Source organism: Neophocaena asiaeorientalis, unplaced genomic scaffold (assembly GCF_003031525.2).
Source record: "Neophocaena asiaeorientalis asiaeorientalis breed wild unplaced genomic scaffold, Neophocaena_asiaeorientalis_V1.1 scaffold148, whole genome shotgun sequence".
Classification (NCBI taxonomy): domain Eukaryota; kingdom Metazoa; phylum Chordata; class Mammalia; order Artiodactyla; family Phocoenidae; genus Neophocaena; species Neophocaena asiaeorientalis.
Window position 1 is genome coordinate 197,948 of NW_020174050.1, and position 12,129 is coordinate 210,076.

Below are 12,129 nucleotides of genomic sequence, written 5' to 3' on the forward strand. Positions count from 1 at the left end.
GGGTCAGCTCCTCCAACCAGCACACCCACAGTAGTCAGCCCCACCACAAGAGAAGGGCACACACAGCCCATATTGGGGGGCACCCCTAGAGCATATAGCTCTGGTGACCAGAGGGTAGCATGCTGATGGGCCCCATAGGATTTCTTTTACACAAGGCTACTTCTCTAAGATCAGGAAACGTAGGGAGTTCCTTGGTGATCTAGTGGTTGGAATTTGGCACTTTCACTGCTGTGACCCAGGTTTAATCCCTGGTCAGGGAACTAAGATCCCACAAGATGCACTGCATGGCCAAAAATAAAATAACAATAAGAATAGGAAGTGTAACCAACCTACTGACACATAGAAATAAACATAGAGAATTGAGCAAAATGAGGAGACAGAGGCATATGTTCCGAACAAAGAGGCATGACCTCAGAAAAAGAACTAAATGAAGTAGAGATAAGCAATCAACCTGATAAAGGGTTCTAGGTAAGACCATAAAGACGCTCACTGAACTGGGGAGGAGAACGGATGAACAAGTGAGAACTTCAACAAAGAGTTAGAAAACATAAACAGGAACCAAACAGAGCTGAAGAATAGAGTAACTGAAATTTAAAAATACACTAGAAGGAATCAACAACAGTAGATTAGGTGATACAGAGAAATGGATCAGTAATCTGGAAGACAGAGTAGTGGAAACTGCCTAAGCTGAACAGAAAAAAGAATTTTAAAAAATGAGGATATTTTAAGAAACCTCTGGGACAACATCAAGCATACTAACATTTCCATTATAGGGATCCCAGAAGGAGAGGAGAAAGAGAAAGGGGCAGAGAACTTATTTGAAGAAATAATAGTTGAAAACTACCCCAACCTGGGTAAGCAAACAGATATTCAGGTCCAGGAAGCACAGAGTCTCAAACAAGATGAACCCAAAGAGGTCCACACAAAGGCACATTAAAATTAAAATGCCAAAAATTAAAGATAAAGAGAGAATCTTAAAAGCAGCAAGAGAAAAGCAACTAGTTACATACAAGGGAACTTCCATAAGGCTATAGCTATAAACTGACTTTTCAACAAAAACTTTGCAAGCCAGAAGGAAAAAAAACTACAACCAAGAATAGTCTACCCAGCAAAGTTATCATTCAGACTTGAAAGAGAGATAGAATTTAACAGACAATGAATAGCTAAAAGAGTTCAGCACCACTAAACCAGCTTTAAAAGAAACATTAAAGGGAATTCTCTAAGCCAAAAAGAAAAGTCTACTACTAGAAATATAAAAAATACAGGGAGAGGAAGCAAGATGGCGGAGTAAAAGGACGTACTCTCACTCCCTCTTATGAGAACACGAGAATCACAACCAGCTGCTGGACAGTCATCGACAGGAAGACATTGGAACTCACCACAAAAGATACCCCACATCCAAAGACAAAGGAGAAGCCACAATGAGACGGTAGGAGGGGCGCAATCACAGTAAAATCAAATCCCATAACTGCTGGGTGGGTGACTCACAGACTGGAGAACACTTATACCACTCCACCCACTGGAGTGAAGGTTCTGAGCCCCACGTCAGGCTTCCCAACCTGGGGGTTCAGCAATGGGAGGAGGAATTCCTAGAGAATCAGACTTTGAAGCCTAGTGGGATTTGATTGCAGGACTTCAACGGGACTGGGGGAAACAGAGACTCCACTCTTGGAGGGCACACACAAAGTGGTGTGCGCATCGAGACCCAGTAGAAGGAGTAGTGACACCAGGGGAGACTGAACCAGACCTACCTCCTAGTGTTGGAGGGTCTCCTGCAGATGTGGAGGGTGGCTGTGTCTCACCGTGAGGACAAGGACACTAGCTGCAAAAGTTCTGGGAAGTACTCCTTGGTGTGAGACCTCCCAGAGTCTGTCATTAGCCCCACCAAAGAGCCCAGGTAGGCTCCAGTGTTGGGTTGCCTCAGGCCAAACAACAAAGAGGGAGGGAACCCAGCCCCACCCATCAGCAGTCAAGCGGATTAAAGTTTTACTGAGCTCTGCCCACCAGAGCAAGTCAGCTCTACCCACCACCAGTCCCTCCCATCAGGAAACTTACACAAGCCTCTTAGATAGCCTCATCCACCAACACTCAACAAGCCAGAAGGGAGTGGCATGATATACTTACAGTGATGAAAGGGAAGAACCTACAACCAGGATTACCCTACCCGGCAAGGATCTCATTCAGATTCGATGGAGAAATCAAAAGCTTTACAGACAAGCAAAAGGTAACAGAAATCAGCACCAACAAACCAGCTCAATAACAAATGCTAAAGGAACTTCTCTAAGTGGGAAACACAAGAGAAGAAAAGGACCTACAATCTGACAAGAGACAAGGAAGGACACTACATAATGATCAAGGGATCAATCCAAGAAGAAGATATAACAGCTATAAACATATATGCACCCAACATAAGAGCACCTCAATACATAAAGCAACTGCTAACAGCTCTAAAAGAGGAAATCAACAGTAACACAATAATAGTGGGGGACTTTAACACCTCACTTACACCAAATCTTAGAAAGGTATAACCTTCCAAGACTGAGCCAGGAAGGAACAGAAAATATGAACAGACCAATCACAAGTAATGAAATTTAAACTGTGATTAAAAATCTTCCAACAAACAACAAAAGTCTAGGACCAGACGGCTTCACAGGTGAATTCTATCAAACATTTAGAGAAGAGCTAACACCTATCCTTCTCAAACACTTCCAAAAAACTGCAGAGGAAGGAACATCTAAAAAACCATATGATCATCTCAATAGATGCAGAAAAAGCTTTTGACAAAATTCAACAAGTTTTATGATAAAAACTTTCCAGAAATTGGACATAGAGGGAAGCTACCTCAACATAATAAAGGCCATATACAACAAACGCACAGCAAACACCATTCTCAATGGTGAAAAACTGGAAGCATTTCCTCTAAGATCAGGAACAAGACAAGGATGTCCACTCTCATCACTATTATTCAACAAGGGGAGAAAGCCGCGGGGGGTGGGGATGGTGGTGTGATGAATTGGGATTGACATGTATACACTGATGTGTATAAAATGGATGACTAGTAAGAACCCACTGTGTAAAAAAATAAGATAAAATTCAAAAAAATAAAATAAAATATAAATAAATAAATATTATGAAAGAAAATATCTCACATACATAGACTGAAAAAGTATGTGAATGGAAAAGGTATTCCATTCAAATGGAAACGAAAAGAAAGTTGGGGTAGCAATACTTATATCAGACAAAATAGACTTTAAAATGAAGACTGTAACAAGAGACAAAGAAGGACATTTAGTATGATAAAGGAATCAATCCAACAAGAAGATGTAACAATTGTAAATATGTATGCACCCAACATAGGAGCACCTAGATACATATAATGCAAATATCAACAAACATAGAGTGAAAAATTGACAGTAATATAATAATCGTAGGGGACTTTAACACCCCACTTACATCAATGGACAGATCCTCCACACAGAAAATCAATAAGGAAATACTGGCCTTAAATGACACGTTAGACCAGATGAACTTAATAGCTATTTATAGAACATTCCATACAAAAACAGCAGAATACACACTTTTCAAGTGCACATGTAACATTCTCCAGGATAGATCACGTGCTAAGCCACAAAATAAGTCTCAATAAATTTAAGACAACTGAAATCTGAAAAAGAATCTCATCCCTTCCCAAGCGGTATCTTTTATCTGATCACAGTTCTAAGAAGCTTAGGCTAAAAGTACATCCATGACATTGATATTTTAAAAGTTTGTAATATATTCTAAGTGTCCATCCTTAAGATCCCCTAAGGGTTTCAAAAAACCAAACATGAGGCCTTCTCTGGTGGCGCAGTGGTTGAGAGTCCGCCGGTGCAGGCGACATGGGTTCGTGCCCTGGTCCGGGAGGATCCCACGTGCCGCGGAGCCGCTGGGCCAGTGAGCCATGGCCGCTGAGCCTGCGCGTCCGGAGCCTGTGCTCCGCAACGGGAGAGGCCGCAACAGTGAGAGGCCCGCATACCGCAAAAAAAAAAAACCAACCAAACATGAAAAACTAAAAACAAAATGCAAATAAAGTAGAAAAACACCTCTTGCTTTATTTTACAGGAAAATTAATAGTATTTGATTCTTACAGTGGCTTGGATTTCATCCCTTTAAAACAGTATAGGCAGATGCTCTGTGCATTTTCATAAAGGAGCAGCATGGTTAGGCTTGTGTTTTGAATCTTAGCGTCCCTAAATGTATGTAGCAGTTGAATCAGCCCTTTATGTCACTAAAGCTTATGTAGAGCTGTGATTATAATATTGATCCAAAAGCTAGAAGCATAAGAAAGGAGGAACTTGGAGTATCATCCACCTTTAAAGAAAATGCCCATAAATAGCCTTGCCTGTAAATGTTAAAGGGCTCATATTTCAGTTGATTTTCTATATTCATTGCACTGCCACTTAATGACATAAAGCATAAACAGAACTGTTTTAAAAGTAAAGAGGCACAAAAACCCCAGTATACTGCAAGATTCCACAGCATGTCAATGTTTCTAATACCTGTAGGTAACATGGATAACTAGAAAGGAGAAATCTGGTGATTTAAACTAGACATTTTATACTTTGTTAACTTGGTGACTCCCTTGGCTTTTACTGCCCGTCCTCAAGAGTGATTTGTGTGGAGTCTGTTTTCTTTTCTTCTACCTACAATGGAATAAGTGTACATTCTTGTTAAATTCTTTACTGAAAAATTTCAGAACACCTGTGTGAAGGAACCTGACAAGAATACAATGATGCCTAGAAATTTCTGCATGCCAAAACAAGGTAAAAGGGCCAGTTAAGGAATCACTTTGCTATCCCGCAGAAATTAACACATTGTAAATCAACTATACTTCAGTCTAAAAAAAAAAAAAGATCCAGTTAAGGTTGGGTATTAAAATCATATATCTGTAATGTTTTAGGTTTTCTCTTCAAGGTATTATACAGCTTGTAATTCCTAAAAGGCAAGTATGTTTTTTTATCAAGACTCTCGCCCTTACAGAGACTGAAAAGACCCAACAAAATTCCAAAATGCTAAAGACATGATGAAAGAGCTCCCCCCAGCAATTCTGTTTTTATTACTGTAAGTTATATGTTGTTTTACTAAAATGATAATACATAGCTAATAATAATTATTTTCCCCTATTCCAGAACAGGAATCCAGGCTCAGAGAACAAATAACTTACTCAAGTAGGCTGTAGCACTGGAATCAACAGGTCAGGGAAATGCCAGAAACTGAAAAACTACTAAGAAATTTTCTGACTCCTTGAAGTTAGCTTCTTGTGAACACCTCCTTTTAAAATATGTTTTGTTTAAAAGACTTGGTGAAAGATAGTATTAGATGTGTCACAGTAATTTCTTGTAATTTCAAGAGTTATTTCCAGAGAATAACAACAAAAAAAAGGTTTACTTTTCCTTTCAGAGAAGCATAACTTCCTCTACAGAGGGAAAGACAGACCAGAGAAAGAAGGAAAAGCAGGTGTTCAAAATGTTACACAACAGTGATTTTTAATTATGAGTCAACATGGATTCCATGCCAGCATTTTGCAACCCGAACACAAAGCTAATCACCTAGGAAGTACGAGGGCACGTTCATAGAATCTAGAGTTAAGGAATAACGATAGTAACTGGAAATTGTCTCTATTATAGAAGGAAATGTTTACTTATGGGCATTACTGGATCAGTAATCATCGATTCAAATATTCAAAATAAAGCAACAGTGGCCAATTACTAGTGAGACACAGGCACTATGAAAGTGAAAACTGTCGCCCTGTAACAGACGCCTGTCATATAAATTCTAAGCTGTTTGGTTTAAAACGTATTCATGCGCACGCGGAACCCCGGAAAACCAGGGAGTTAAAGTCAGAGCAAATACAAGATTTCTATACAGGGCACATGACAGAGAACAAAAGAGGTGGGGGAAGGAAGACACCCACCTCTGGTGTCTCACATAAAAAGCTCATAAATCAAAACCGTGAATGAACGGTTATAGTGTATGCAAGGCATAGGGTACAGTTTAATACGGGAGGGGTGGGGGGAGAAGGGTTCTTTTTAAAATTAGCTTTCGCCTTTTCAACCCAGATCTTTGTGCCTCCGTGCTACCGATGAAGCTGGGCGGTTGCACAGAAAAGCGCCGCTAGATATTTGGCCAGGTCTCCCACCGTTCAAGCACCGGGGGGTAAACACACCTGACCGCTTAGGAGGGCCGTGCCGGGGTCCGGTAAGGACCAGTTACTGGGCACCGTACCCTCCCCCAGGGTCGGGAGGGAGCTCAGCGCCGCCGGAGCCGAGCGGAAGGTGGGAAGTGGGAAGAGGAGGAGGCCGCCCCCTAGGGGAGCCGCGCCGCAGGCAGGGGGCCGGGGCGGGAGGGGCAGGCGGGAGGAGGCAGCCGGTAGGGAGGCCGCGCCGTCGGGCGGGGCCGTCCCTTCAGCTGGCTCGGACTCCGGCGGGGCGGGCAGTACACGGAACGGCAGAGCCCAGACGCCGGCCCGTAGCCAAGGAGAAAGGTGGCGGTGGCGCGGACGGGACGGGGCGGCGGCTCCGCGCCGTGACCCTCTGCTCCCCTGCCCAGGCCCGGGTGCGCGTCGGAGGCGGCGGCGAAGGAAGGAACGAGCATGGCTGAGACCTCGCCGCCGCCCACTGCCGGCGCGGAAAGTTGCAGCGAGGAGCCGGCGAGGGGCGGGAAGCAGCGGCTGGAGGAGCCGCGCCGCGCTCCAGCCGGGGGCGCGGACCGAGAGGACGAGGCGGGGCCGCCGCTGGCCTCCCCCGCGGGGCAATCGGAGCCCGGCTCGCCGGTGGCTGCCCCCTTCTTCCTGCTCTACCCGGGCGATGGAGGCGCCGGCTTCGTAGCGCGCCCGCCGCCGCAGCAACAGCGCGCCTGGAGGACCCCGCCGTCGCCGGGCTCCCCGCTGCCCTTCCTGCTACTGAACTACCCGAGCGGCGGCGGCGGCGGCGGCGGCGGCGGCGGCAAACACCGTGAGTAGCGGCCGGGAAGGGGGATGCCGGTGGGGAAGGGGGGCCTCGGCCGGGAAGGGCCAGTCCGGCTCCGCAGAGCTCCGCCTCCTGCTGGCTCCCCGAAGCTGAGCAGGGCCCCGAGCCAACGGGGAGACTGGGCGCTGGGGGCGGCTCTCAGGAAGCTCCCATCCGGGGGCGCAGGGGGGCGGCCGCGGTCCGGGCGCCGGACTGTTTACCTCCTAGTCTCCCAAGGCCGCAGGCTCCCGCCCGGCCTCCTCTCTCCTCCCGGGCCGGGCGCTCGTCCTCGCCAGCCTCCCACGTGCTCGCCGGGTCCCAGCCCCGGGTCTCCGGTGGGAGCCCTCCCTGAAGGAGTGGAGGAGGGGGCGGCGTCCGGAGACCCGGCAGCCCAGCTGTCCCGCCTTCTGCGGGCTCCCAGCGCCGCTGCGGCCGATAGGTGTGGCTGCTGCGCCGCCGCCGCCCGCGTGGCCTCGGTTGGACCACTAAATTTTTTACTAGCGTTCACTCCACACCCGTAAATATCACATATCCGTCCCCCACAATGGGAAGAGAAATCAGGAACTGTGCGCGAGATGACGAGAAGGGAAAGTGTGGCTTTAGGAGGGCACTTCCCAGGATAATATCGTTTGACAGGAAGAGGCCTCCACCTTTTAAAAGCACTATCACCGGAGTCCTCTAAATGCAGCGCACCGCACTTTGTGCTGTATCAGTCAACAAATGTCTATTGCAACCTGCTGTGAGCGGGGCCCTAGAGTAGGCAATGTGTATAAAAGACTTGAAGAATATTAAGTCTGGTTTAAAAAGACAAGATCTTAGAGTATGAAAATGTGACTGAAGATACAAGGCATGATATAAATGCCTAATACTTTGCTGTAGGAGTTCTGAAAAGGGAAATTTGCCTAAGGTGAAGAGGGAATCAATCGATCAATCTGCCTCTTTCTGTCTCTCTCTGAGACACAGCTAGAGTTTTCTTGTTTAGCACGAAAGCAAACCTTTTAACTGTTCTGCACTGCCAAGAAACCCTGACTTTGCCTTTTCTGCCCCTGATCCGTCCCCTAGAAAAAGGTTAACATTAGTTGAATACTTTCTATGTGCATGTGCTGTGATTATCATAGTTAATCGTCACGTCTCTGTAAGCCAGATGTGCCACTTTTTCAGGTGAGGAAGCTGAGGATCAATGTGATTAAGTGATTTGCCCTAAGTAACAGTGTGAGAGAAAGAATGAAGTTGACCCAGATTCTTTGCCTACCGAGCCCATGTTCTTTAAGTGAATAGCAGACGTCCAAAACTGTGATTGGATGGTTCCTCCCTAGATTAGGGTCCATTGGATTCAGCTGGAGGTAGTCCTTTGTTAGCTTCTCTTTATTACTTACCTAGAATGGGGGCCAACACTGACCATAGACCTAGAGTCTTAGTAAAGTCATAGTTTGTTGCGGTAATCCGCTAATTTCCAAAAGAGAGTGTCTAATAATGTCAGAAATGAGTCTTTTGATAAGCAGAGGAGGTTAAGATAAGAATATTCGCAACACTGCTTTTCATTTTCTAAGGCATCTGCTTTCTACTTTGTTCTTTAAGCACAGCCTCTCTTTTTCTTCCTAAGAATTTCTATTTTTGTGTAATCTGCTTATTAACCAGTCATTATAGGATGAAGAAGACCCTCCTCTCACTTCTTCATAACTCTGTGTAACAGTTGTGGTAGAAGTTGTGATACAGAAAATTTTTTCAACTGTTGGCCAGTATCAGTTATGGGAATTATCTGAATTTCAGGTGATTTATTTGATTCCTTCGTCATATTAAGGGTTGACTTTATTTATTTTTATGTATTGTCTGAAAATTGGGGCCTTAGCATGATCAAGATCAGCAATGGAGAACTTAAAGCTAAAGTTTCGTGACTGTGATCCCTTGGTCCTTACCTTACAACAGTAGCAGATGTATGGCATGATTTGTTAGCATATAAAGTTCTAATAGTTCGTCCTGGTCTTTAATTTCTGAAATAGTTTATTGGTGTGTAAGTACTCAGAAAATTTACTGGGAAAATACACGTGTCCCACTTACACTGTTTTTAAAGACCAGTCACTGAGGACAGTTCATATTGTCAAAGATCACTGATACTTATTTTATTCAACTATAAAATTGACTTAAAGTAGTTTTTGTTTTGTACTGTTTTTATTTTTACCTGTTATTTTTATATGTGCTTTAGAACACACATACTTGCAAAAAGGAATTCTCTGGATATTAATAAAAATACTTCCTTGTTGCTGCTCTGTAGAGTCAGTGCAATATTGCTTTATATGATGTACCTGGATATCAGAACTCGGGTTGTCCTGATGACTCATTTGAGCAACCTGAGACCAACAGTTTTTCAAAGACTTCTCATTTCAGTTAGCAGGGCAGTACTTAGACTCAGCCTCAACAGCTAATGAACATTTGCCTCCTCAACACTGAATTTTTAACTCTCGCTGATGTACTTGCCAAAAGTGTATAATATATAATCATTTTGATAGACTGTTTATTAAGGCATTATTATCTCTTCATTTTAGAAGTCTTGACTGTACTCAGAGATTTTAAAATTAACCTTTACATTTGAGTTTAGAAGATTTGTTATAAATGACACCGATGAAGAACAGCAAAAATGTGTGCAGAGGAGGTAGCCTAAACCTTTCAGGGTTCATGACATGTAAGGTTTCAGTGTAAAATCTTGCAGGATATAATGTCCATGAAACATGCAGCGAGCTTAAATGCAATATGAAAGGTTTCTGATGTGCCTTGTTGGATTATGTCACTCTCTGACTCTGAGTGCTGGTAATCTGCTAAATTTGTATGCTCCTAGCTGTTAAATCTCAAATTTCTACCATGCCTTTATTTTTAAAGTAAAAATTACAAGTAGCACATGGATCTGTTCTCACTATTTAAATGTTTCATAATGCAAAAGTACATTGAGCACAAAGTGACTTTCCTCTTTGTGGGCCCCCAAACCCTCCTCTCCCCCACCCCCCATCACCACCACAACTTATTATCAGAGACTACCACTTTTGAGTTTGGTGAGTTTTCTTCCAGAACTTTTGCGTGCATTCACAGAGATGTATGTGTTCATATTTCGTGGGGCCATTTCTCCCTTGGTGTATGACCGTCCATTCCAATTTCTCATCAACTCTCTAAGAAGGAGCTACTTGCATGCCATGGTCCAATACTTTTGAAACCAAGTCCCCCTAAAACTGAGTTCTGCCAAGTTTATGATTAACCTCTCTATTCAAAACTCTATTTCCGGGCTTCCCTGGTGGCGCAGTGGTTAAGAATTTGCCTGCCAATGCAAGGGACACGGGTTCAAGCCCTGGCCCAGGAAGGTCCCACATGCTGTGGAGCAACTGAGCCTGTGCACCACAGCTACTGAGACTGAACTCTAGAGCCTGCAAGCCACAACTGCTGAGCCCACGTGCCACAACTACTGAAGCCTGCCCGCCTAGAGCCCGTGCTCCACAACAAGAGAAGCCACGACAATGAGAAGCCCCGCACACCGCAACGAAGAGTAGCACCCGCTCACCGCAACTAGAGAAAGCCCGCGCACAGCAACGAAGACCCAACGTAGCCAAAATAAATAAATTTATATTAAAAAAAACAACAACTCTATTTCCTTTCTTGTCCCATACCTGTTCGCCTCAGGATTGAGGAGTATCAAAGTAAAGGGGGCATTGAAACCAAGCAGGACCCTGTGGGACTTTCCCAAGTACAAAAGTCCCATTTCTTGTTTGTAGAAAAAAAGGCTTTAGACTCCTAGGCCTTCCCTGCCTTCCAAAGAGCAGATACAAGCAGTCAGTGAAGAGGACAGTAGTGTCACAGGACTCCTGGTTTCTCCTGAGGGGATATAGATAACAATCTGATGCATATCTTTTTTAATGAATATTTAGATTTATGAATCAGCAGATACTTCAGTTCTTTGTGATTTTTTATTTTTTATTTTTATTTTTGCTGTGTTGAGTCTTCGTTTCTGTGCGATGGCTTTCTCTAGTTGTGGCAAGTAGGGGCCACTCTTCATTGCGGTGTGTGGGCCTCTCATTATTGTGGCCTCTCCTGTTGTGGAGCACAGGCTCCAGACGCGCAGGCTCAGTAGTTGTGGCCCACGGGCCCAGTTGCTCTGCAGCATGTGGGATCCTCCCAGACCAGGGCTTGAACCCGTGTCCCCTGCACTAGCAGGCAGATTCTCAACCACTGCGCCACCAGGGAAGCCCCTGATGCATATCTTTGAGTTGCTCTGTAGAGACTAAGACCCCCATCCAGGTGGACGATGGCCACTACATGCTGACCACTACATGCTGACCACAAGCAAGGTAGACCCCAGACTGGTTGGAACCAGAAGTTTGAGATTCCTGAAACATCAGCCTGTTACCTCACCACCAACCAATCAGAAAAAGGTCCACGAGCTGATCACGCATCCTACGACCCTCTCCTCTAAAACTGTCTTTAAAAACCCTTGCCTGAAAGCCATCCGGGAGTTCGGGTCTTTTGAGCATGAGCTGCCCATTCTACTTGCTTGGCACCCTGCAAATACACCCTTACTTTGCCGCAAACACCTGCTATCAGAGTTTGGCTTTCTGTGCCAAGGGCACACCAGCCCTTGCTCAGTAACACCTAATGCCTTCCTTTTCCATCCTAACTTTAGAAGTCGTCTTGTGAGTGGACAGAATGGACAAGAGATGGCTTCTCCTTGGTGTTGGAGGGAAGAGGCACCCCTGCCATTTGCACGGTTATCAGCTTCTATTGACAGTTCTTTTCCTCTTTCAACTCTCAGAGCTACCACAAACATTTATATTTAAAGCAATGCCATACAAATAGCCCACATCTCTGCCCTTGTCTTTTCTCTCCCAAATACAGCAGTGTACCAAAAAAGAGTCCACTCACAAAGTAGCAGCTTTCTTTCTGTATTTGTGTGTGCTATTTTGAGATAGGAGAGCTAGGAAAGGAATAGAAAGAAGGGGGAAATAGGCCTTGGGAAGGACTGGAAGCATTACAGTGACTACCCACGTCAAAGTTGAGTATACTTAACAGTGAATGCCTTGGTTGAGCCCTGGAAAGTGCAGAGAATGAGGCTTCTAGAAGCATTCACTGTTTCTCATGGATGCTCTTTAAGAGTCCATGATGTGGG

At 44.8% G+C, this 12,129-nt stretch overlaps 1 protein-coding gene across 3 annotated transcripts in view; it reads left to right on the top strand.

The window, feature by feature from the left end:
* The first annotated feature begins 6,399 nt into the window (after nucleotides 1-6,399).
* RUFY3 (RUN and FYVE domain containing 3) overlaps nucleotides 6,400-12,129 on the top strand; it is an 81,276-nt gene continuing 75,546 nt past the window's right edge. For all 3 annotated transcript variants that reach the window (XM_024754055.1, XM_024754056.1, XM_024754059.1), the window contains exon 1: nucleotides 6,400-6,992. In XM_024754055.1, coding sequence (XP_024609823.1) covers nucleotides 6,632-6,992 — 361 coding nt within the window. In that variant the 5' untranslated portion in view covers nucleotides 6,400-6,631. The remainder of the gene's footprint in view (nucleotides 6,993-12,129) is intronic.